The 9491-nt window shown below is 47.8% G+C and overlaps 1 protein-coding gene across 1 annotated transcript; it reads right to left on the reverse strand.

Annotated features, from left to right (window-relative positions):
- Positions 1 to 1212: 1212 nt before the first annotated feature.
- On the reverse strand, positions 1213 to 6941 carry LOC123449821 (DUF21 domain-containing protein At2g14520-like). The gene is made up of 11 exons (XM_045127162.1): positions 6170 to 6941; positions 5943 to 6056; positions 5121 to 5207; positions 4460 to 4599; positions 4298 to 4385; positions 3384 to 3457; positions 2748 to 2914; positions 2426 to 2619; positions 2129 to 2175; positions 1805 to 2057; positions 1213 to 1694 (listed from the first exon to the last, which is right to left on the reverse strand). Exons 1-11 carry the CDS (start codon positions 6506 to 6508, stop codon positions 1665 to 1667), a joined length of 1533 nt encoding a protein of 510 aa, XP_044983097.1. The 5' UTR covers positions 6509 to 6941; the 3' UTR covers positions 1213 to 1664.
- Positions 6942 to 9491: the final 2550 nt, after the last annotated feature.

The following is a 9491-nucleotide window of genomic DNA, read 5'->3' on the forward strand; positions in this document are numbered from 1 at the left end:
TGAAAGTCCAAAATTCAGACTGGATTGGGCGATGGCGCCCTATGCGTCGCAACCTCCATGGAGGCGCCGTCTTGGGAGGCTCAGATGTTCGGGAAGAGGTGCTATGGGTGATGGGCTTCGAGTAGCTCCAGCAGCGACGACGGTGGGGAGGTTGGCAGGAGGAGCGTCGTTGTATCTACTGAGTCGATGACGACGAGTATTGTCGGCATGGTGCAGCTGGATCTCGACGACGAAGGTGGCTGCATAGACGAGCGCAAGGCGGTGAGGTTGTCTGGCGCTGGGGCGGTGTCGACGACAGCTAGACCGGGAAGGTTGATGCGGCAGTATAGCTCTGAAGATGAATTGGTGAGAGTTGGCGGTGGCGGCCTCTGAGGCGCTGGACCGTTGTGTGCTCCATACCCGGCAAGTGGCTTGGTTAGGGTCTCAGATCTTACATGTTAGGCTTGGTTGCAAGGTCTATTTGATATTAGGCCCGCACTGTCAGCATCCTTTCATCAATATGATAGAAGTAGCGTTGTATTTTTTTATAAGTTTTTTGATAAATAATTAATAAAATGGTTGCATGCATCGTTCAGATGCATCTCTGTTTCCAACGCATGAAGGAAATTAATGTGCTTCCACTGTCCAGTGCCCGGCGGTTATTCAGGGCAACCGTGATAGTGCATTTTTCTCATGTTAGTCGCACCACCATGCTCGATCATCAGTCCCTATCTACCATCACCAAATTAAACTAACACCGACGCTTTAAACAGAACCACCGCACCTACATACATACATACTCCCTCCGTTCCTAAATATAAGTCTTTAAAGAGATTTCACTAAGGGTCTACATACGGAGCAAAATGAGTGAATCTATACTCTAAAGCATGTTTATATACATCCGTATGTAGTCCCTTAATGAAATCTCTATAAAGACTTATATTTAGAAACGGAGGGAGTACTTGCCGAGTCGCTGGCTGCTGCTGCCTGATTCGCTCGTCAGTCGTCACCTTGTCCTTGACCAAAATTAACATACACAATCAGTACTCCCAGCAGACGTGTTAGCCGAGGACCCGGAAACGGATGGGAGTAATTGATATGACCACTCAAATGTCACATCCCGTTTGATGCTGACACACTAACCGTTCAGCTGAGCCAGCCTGATATACTAGGTGGTTAAACACACCAGCACACCACATGTTCATCGTACAGCGACCTTGAAAAAATGCATCAGAAACACCAAGCTTGAACAATTCTTACATAAATGGGGGCAGCCAGCAGCTGCTTTACTTCAGTTTTTGAGTACAATGGCGGCTGACAAACAAGAATACTTCCACAGATGCGCCGACGCGCGATACATACATAATGCATTTCGTTTACTACCTTATCTCTGCAGTTTTCTTCTTCTGCAATGGTGGCTACAAGTTTGGCAAAAAGGGCGTCTACAGTAGGTAGGTGGTGAGAGCTCATCCACGCTCAGGCTCAGATGCTAAGGGACACACATATATATATACATGTACAAGAAAGTCATAGATAAACAAGGATCAACAACAAAGGAGAGAGCTGTGGGGTCTTCATTTGTTTGACCCTATACTCTTCAGTGCCTTACTTTGATCTTGGGAGTGATCTCAGCTGCAAGTGTTGCCCCCTGAGCTCTTTGGCGGCTTTAGCCCTCACCACTATTTCTACGGATTTCGGTAGGAATTCCTCGATACCTATAAAAAGGAAGACGCAGAACAATGAGGATGGCATGTAGGATGAGGTGCAAAAAGATTGTTGCGCCATGAATAACCATCATTTGGTATACGAAAACTCTGCTACTCACCCAACTTGAAGTCGGCGAACTGCGCACGGGAGTTTGAGACGCGGGTGACCTCCCAGGAGAAAAGGCTGTCGGTAAAGTCCCAGGTGATCGAGTTTGGTTTGTAACAGGGGAACGTAAGATGGAGCCGCCATTATGGTATGGCGAAAGCGGAGAAGCCATAGGGGTCTTTCTTATTCCTTGAGATGGAGGTTCACCACCAGGAGATACAAGAGGCGACACTGATTTGCCTGGCGGTAACATGTTTATTTTGATCCTGCGAAACGAAGGAAAGTTACTCCCTCTATGCCAGTTTAACATGCAAAGCACCAGCACTTAGCCACTTACTTGTTATGCACATCAACATACTCGTCTGTTTCATCCAAGATATCTTCCTGTGAGTGGAGAAATTTAGGTCAGTTAGCAGTATATAGCAAAAAATGTCAAACAATAGGACACGGTAAAACTATATGGACAATGAAATCAACGAGACAATGTAAGCAAGCAGTTTTCACATGATATTGATGATATAAAGCCATAAACCCAAAGGGCATCATTGAAGTTGAATAAAAATAACAAGACATGACAATGCACACCAAATGATTTTCCAACAAAGGAGAAGCTCTAATAAAAAATAGGTCAAACCTGCAGCAATTCTTCCATGACATCCTCCATCGTAATTATTCCCACAGCTTCCTCATCCATCGAATAATGAGGAAGTGGATCGGTGTTAAAATCAAGAATGTTGTCCCGTTTCCTTTCAATTTTCTTACTGTACTTAGCATTGTTATTTCGACGACTTCCGGGAATGTTGACATGCGAGGGTGACAAACCCAGACCTAGGAGTACACTCAACTCGTCAGCCAAGGAAAAATAATTCACATCTACAGTTCTCGAACGACAGGTAGTCGCCAAGGGTAATCAAATGCTGCTGCATATACACGAAATGGGTGAGTGAAACATGTACCATCAGCATGAGCATATCCGTTGGTCATTTTGTAATCTGGTGTAGAACTGCTATTCTTTTCAGCAGATGCTCCTGCTTCTTTAGTGCGTTTGACAACCACAGCCATGTGGCTGTGACCTTTCTGAAACTCATTTAGAATGTCATAGAGAGGAAGATCATCAGCCACCCTGATGTACAGAAAACACAGCAAAACTATGAATGAGAATACAAGACAAATTAATAATGCACACGGATTCGATAACACATGTATAATTTAACCTCGACGAAATGTATGGATTTTTTAGGGGCAAAGTAGTGCTTTTATGCTCTCCAAAAATAAAACGGCTCAAATCTTATGTAATTTGTGGCTTTCCCAAGAGGTCACTCTGCTTTAGCTCAGGACAGTGGCCCCTTCAAAATCTGTATCATCTGTTCTACCGTTTTTTCTAGAATTTAAATAAGTACATGTGCAGCATAGTACAGAGCATTCCCGAACATGCTTCAGTGTTGGCGCAGATCATCTTTCAAATACTAAATCAAATAAAATAAATATCTGATAGACTTTCAACCAAAACACCTAAGTCCATACAATACATGCATGTGAAGAATCATATTTGTTCACCAGCCAAGTTTGACAAGGTCATAAAAAGATGTTACCTTGGAATTTTTCTGATAGTAACATGTCTAGTGGGCACCTCATCCTCAGGTCGGCAAGTAAGCAAGTTTTTTACCTAAAATGATAAGACCTTTTAGCTGGAAAAATTAATATATCACATGAAGTGAAAAAACAGGCCTTGATTAGGCGTTCAGGATGGTGTTATGTTTCTACACTCTTTATACTCCCTCCGTCCGGAAATACTTGTCTTAAAAATGAATAAAATGGATGTATCTATAACTAAAATAAGTCTAGATACGTGCATTTCTAGGACAAGTATTTCCGGACGGAGGGAGTACTTCATTATACAACTCTGTACATGATCATGAAAGCTCCACAATAATTGGAAAACAAACTTTTCAATGGCCATGTGCTACTCACGGGCTGGTGTTTGCAAAAAAAAGTCAGTCTCTAAAAGGACATTTTTTTTACGAACAACAGGAGTGCTGCTTTCATATATTAAGAGGAGAAATTCTATACAGAAATGAAAATCAGAAGAAAATGGAAAAGGTGTCCCCGACGCGACATAGTTCACCACCCACCCCTGTAACCTTTTTCTTTTTTTCTGAAAAGGACAACTCGAAAAGCACTGATGGATTAATAGTGGCGATTTTCAGTTTCAACCACAGTTCTTTGATCGAAAGACTGATGCATTAAACCCAACAAAGATTAGCAGGTTCAAATATCTGCTAGCGCAATCATCTTAAGATTTAACATTAATTTTTATGAGGAACGGTACAAAATGTTGTTAAGACACTGCTCTGGAAACTGCAACTCCAAAAATATTCACCATTAGTAAGATGCCACTAAGAGTTCATAACATGGAGTCTGTAAAAACATATCTAGCGGAATGAACCTAATTAACGATATAGGATTTCTCAATCAATGCAATTAATTCATGAAAACCTCAGCTTACCAATATAAGACCGATAATATTGCTAGGTCTTCCAGAGTATATTGGAATACGGCTGTGCCCTTTGGTCATTATCATACCCACTGTATGCCTATCAAGAGAAAAATAGCAGCATCAGTATCATATATTTCAATAAAAACACACAACAAATTGGAACATACATACACATCCAACTTGGCATTTATGTCAAGTGAGAAGGTTTCAGATATGGGAGTCATGGCATCTTTTGCAGTCTTCTGAGTCATCTCCAAAGCTCCTGCAATGATAGTAGTTTCATCATGAGTCAGCTCTCCACCTTTTCCAGCCTGAGAACAAAGTGAGAAAAATAATAGTTTAGTGGTAGTTTGTATCTTTGTCTAAGGAGAGCAACAATAGTTAGTTAGCTACTTTAGTCCCTACTCCTGTAAGGCTGTACTTTAGTCCCTACTACTTTAGCTATTTCCGGAGGCTTCAGATAATAATACAGACAAAAATAATAATCAAGCAAAGTAAACTAATTCCCGTAAGGCTGTACAGTGAAATTAAGCCATCATGAATAAAAATTGTGCTTTGAATATAACTTATAATGGGCACTAGGGCAAGTTTTGTTTTTGCTCTTTGTTGTTATAATAACATCTGTTTTTTTGTGCCGCTTGGCTTTGCAGTTGTAAAACTGTTTTCTAGTACTATTTAATGAAAATGTACACAAGGCTGATGTTTATCGTAGAAAATGTATGTATGCAACTTATAACAGCTGAGAAATTGGAACAGAGTAATAACTGTTTGACTGAAGATGGCATCTACTGTATTTATCATAAACGAAAGAGTGAAAAAGAATAGAACTGACCGCATCGCCGTGCATATCAACTAATGTCTTCAGCTCAGCTCTCCTCATAAGTGCAACATGGCCCTTTCCCAGTAGCCAATCCAACAGCTGAAGAAGAAAACATAAATGAAGCAAAGATACTGAATCGACGAAAAAGAGGGGAGGCCCTTTTAGTTCTTTTCTTTTCGGATACACATAGAAGTGCCCATCCTTTGTATTAGAAGAACACTGAAATGACATGAAAGGTATATGCAACTACCCTGGCTAAGCTTGTGCTATAAAAACCAAGGTACATGATCGATCACAGACCGTTCGTTGGTAGTAATAAATCTGCATTTTTTTAAATTAAAATACGGTTCTGAAGAATGAAACCGGTTCACATAACAAACCCTTAATGACAGGTAACTGCTGATGTTTTGATACTCCCTAACCTGAGTCAGCAGAACTCAATCATATGCACATGTAGGGAGGGGCATTTTCCATCCAATTAGTTTGACATTAGCGAGATACGGACCTTGCTTCGCGGCCACCGGCTACTTGCTCGTTGAGCAGAGATTTTAATCAGTGCGACAACTAGTCACTAGTAGGTAGAAAACAATTAATTGATATAAACAGGGTATGTTGACCTGTGTGGGTAGTTCTGATGACTAGATGAGCATGGAACAAGCAAAGGCCATCTGCCTAGCAATTAAACTAATAGTGAAGCATGATCCATACATATCCCACTCGCAGGGCAGGCGGCCACTTGGGATGTCTGAACCTTGAACCCAATTTCGATTGAGGGCAAAGAAAATTAGCAGCTGCTCTCGGATTCTTGCAAGCAGAAGCACAAATTGGGCGTACCTTGCTGATGGGGTAGGCGACGGGGAAGAAGACGACGAGGAGCACCCGGACGATGGGCGCCGCCTTGGCCCCCATGCTGAGCCCGTAGCGCGTGCAGATGGCCTGCGGCATGATCTGCAGGATGGAACCAAATCAGCACGCCATGAAGAAGCAGAAGGGGGGGAAAAGAAAACAGAGGGAGCGGAGCCGGGATGTGAAAAAATCGGTAAGCAGAGGGGAGCAATCACCTCACCGAAGGCGAGGATGAGGGTGACGGAGATGAGGATGGCGCCGAAGGAGGGCACGAGGGAGTCGAGGAAGATGGGGAGCGCCTCCATGGCGAGGGAGTTGCCGATGAGGAGCGTGCAGAGGAGCAGGTGCTGGTTCTTGACGACGGGCAGGATCCTGGCGGCGTTGCGCCGGTCCTGCGGGGTGCCGGCCTTGGCCAGCACCTCCAGGTCCACGAGGCTGAGCGACATGAGGCCGAGGGTGAGCCCCGACATGAGCCCCGCGAACATCACCAGCCCCGCGCAGGACAGCAGGTACACCCAGAACATGGTCCCGCAGCACGCCTCGTGGCTCGTCATCGCTCGCCGGCCGGCCCGTGCGAGCTCCCCCCCTTCCTTGCCGCGAGGGAGAAGGGGACGGACGGACGGAGCCGCCGAGCCGCGGTGTCGAGCGCTGGCGTGCGTAACTGGCTGGCTGGGTGGCTGTGTGCTCGCGGCTGTGCTGCGGGGTGGAGTGTGGTGTGGGGCGCGATCGGCTGCGGCGTGCGGGCGGTGGGGTGGGGAAGCGTCGGGGATTTATGGTGGTTGGTTGGCTACTGCGTGCGCCTTTCCGACGGCCGTTGCGCTTGCCTTTCCCTTCCACCGGACTGGCCGGCCTCTCTCGGCTTGGTTTGTTTTCTTGCCGGAGTCGGAAACGGCCCCGGAAAGAGAGGAGCTTCCTTCCTTCCGGTGAAGCGAAAACGCACGGCCTTTGCGCCTCCGGCTCCGGGAAGCAGTTTGCTCGGGATGCTTGGGCTTGGATCGACTCCACAACAACGCCCGGTATTCCGTTGGCCGGCGTAGGTCAGGTGGAGGGACCGATGCGACGGTGACTCGTCGCATTCTCATTTTCCCAGTGCGCGAGCGTACGAGGACACTGTGCTGCAGGTCGGTCGATGACACAGCCTCCACGACCACGTAAACAGGAAGCACCCACCACTAGCCTGCCGCCGCTGCGAGATCGTGGTCACGGCCGGAGTCGGTGATCACCGTGACCTAGCTAGGGCCATCCATCTCCTCCTCTTGCGGCCGTGTGCACTTCTGCATTGTTTACTTTTTTGTTTTTAGCGCCGCTTTCTCCTGTTTTTTTTTTGTCTCTCTTCTCAGACCTGCCTTTTCAATAAAAAAAAGAATGGGCAAGACAATCATGTTAGAACAGCGTCTTCCTCCAAACCAATCCTTGTTGGAATGGTTAGGAGGACTATGGTATCATCTGTCCATCAAAGTTAAAGTCCTACAGTTAACGTTGGTGCTTACATTTTACTGGTTCCTCCCACAGCGACGTGCTCGCTTGGAGTCGGGACGTCGTTAGCGCGCTGATCTCCATCGACGGGCCCTCTATCGCCGGCCAGTTAGCATTGACCGTGTGATTACACGCGCGTGGCCGTCGGATGCGTCCGCCAGGCGACCCAGGCACGCCCATGCATACGCTTCCGTCAAAGCAGCCGTTCCCCTTGCTGGCTTGTGTACACCGCCGGCCATGCGTGTGCGGGTGCAACTGCATGCTAGCTACTAGCTAGCCAACGTACACCCACGCATCACGCCGTCTATCGTCTGCGTAATCTCCACTCGAGTTGGTTTGTGGGGGTGCACGCTTGCTCACAAAAGTTTTACTAACATTTCTTCTCTTTTTTTGCTTAGGAAGTGGACGTTCCCGAGCAGCCGATGGAGCGGGGTAGGGTGGTGCTGGGCACAGTTTAGCCGGGGCTTGCAAGATCCGTCTGCCTGTGTGCGTTGGCGTACGTGTGGGTGGGTGGGTGCCCGATATATTCCGTGGCATTATTCTCCTGGCTTGTAGTTGTGGAGTTGGAGGGACCGACGGAGCTCACGTCGCGACCAGCCGGTCGAGTATCATCATAGTGGCGATCGATATCGTCATCGTACGAGGACACTGTTGTGCCGCGGGTCGGTCGGTCGATCGATCGGCCGGGGAAGCCAAGCCCCACCCACCGGTGCAAGACGGTGGTGGCCAACTCGACGATCATGGCCCAAATCCTCTGCCGCCGCCGCCGCGGGCTGCGGCGGCTGCATTATATTGTTTCCTCGTGTTTTCTTTTCAACGCCTGCGTTTTCCTCTTGTTTTTTGGCTCTTGCTTGAGACGGACAGCGGCCCGCTGGCCTTTCTAATCAGAGACAAAAGTATAATGAAAGCAGTAGAAAATAAACGGAAAGGCGAAAGGTCAGGGCACTGGACTGGACGCAGCGTCCTGCCATCTGATCTGAATGGGTGACTGCAAATCATCCGCTGACTCATCTCCTGACGCATGCACGTGTGCCCGGCCGTCGCCATCCCATCCCTCTGACAGCAACGTCCTCAGCTCTCGTTGCACGGGGCGCGTATCGTATCCCCGGCAAATCCAGGGTTTTGAATTCTTTTGAACTTTAGCTCAATCTGACTTGCTTATGAAAGAAATTCGGATACGATCGTTTTTCCTACCGTCACGGTGCCTACACATTTCACCGCCATTCGATGTGCGCAAGTAGAGCAAAATCATCAGCTGTGCGCAAGTACAGCAAAAGGATTTGCTTGCTGCTGCCACGCCAGCCAAAGAACGATACCCATGCAGGCAGCGGCCCAGAAACAGCGCCCAGCGTTGACGTTATCCGCCCAAATCTTCATCAAGGTTTACCTTAGAGCATCTGACTCCGTAAAAACCGATCCTTAAAAATGCGTATAAGTCGCACTCTAAACCCTGTAAAATAAAATTGTATTTTATTATAGTTTTTTTCCCCTCCTGTCCCGACGACTTGTCTCCGGCCACGGCGTGCCCCGCCCTGGCGCCTCGACGCCGCCCGCCTCGCCCTCGCCTCGTCCTGGCGCCGTTCGTTTATGCCCATGCATGCAGTGGAGGAGTCCTGCGCCGCTCGCCCCCGATTGAGCTCAGCACTGTCCGTCCCCGATTGAACTCGACACTGCCCACCACCTCGCATACGTTCCCCGTCGTGGCCGCGCGAGCTCTCCCACCCGCCCCGCTCTTCTTCGATGCTGCCCCGCCCTTATTCAGGCCGTCGATGGCCTGCTTCATCCTGCCCGTGGACGGCCTCGTCTCGGTGGTGGAGGTCGAGTTGGCCGCAATTCGGACCGGCGACGACAAATTCCGACGTGCGGCAACTTCTTCCAACATGCGGGATGGATTCCAGTGAGTTTCAGATAGATTTCGGTCAGTTCCGCGGTAGCGCGTTTGCTTCGACGAGGTTTGACCAGTTTACGGATTGAACTGTATACGGCCTCCAAAACTGAACATATAAGGTTTCCGCGGATGGATTTGACGTGCCCCTTAAAAAAATTCGTGTCGAACAAGTT

The sequence above is a fragment of the Hordeum vulgare genome, chromosome 4H, assembly GCF_904849725.1.
Source record: "Hordeum vulgare subsp. vulgare chromosome 4H, MorexV3_pseudomolecules_assembly, whole genome shotgun sequence".
Classification (NCBI taxonomy): domain Eukaryota; kingdom Viridiplantae; phylum Streptophyta; class Magnoliopsida; order Poales; family Poaceae; genus Hordeum; species Hordeum vulgare.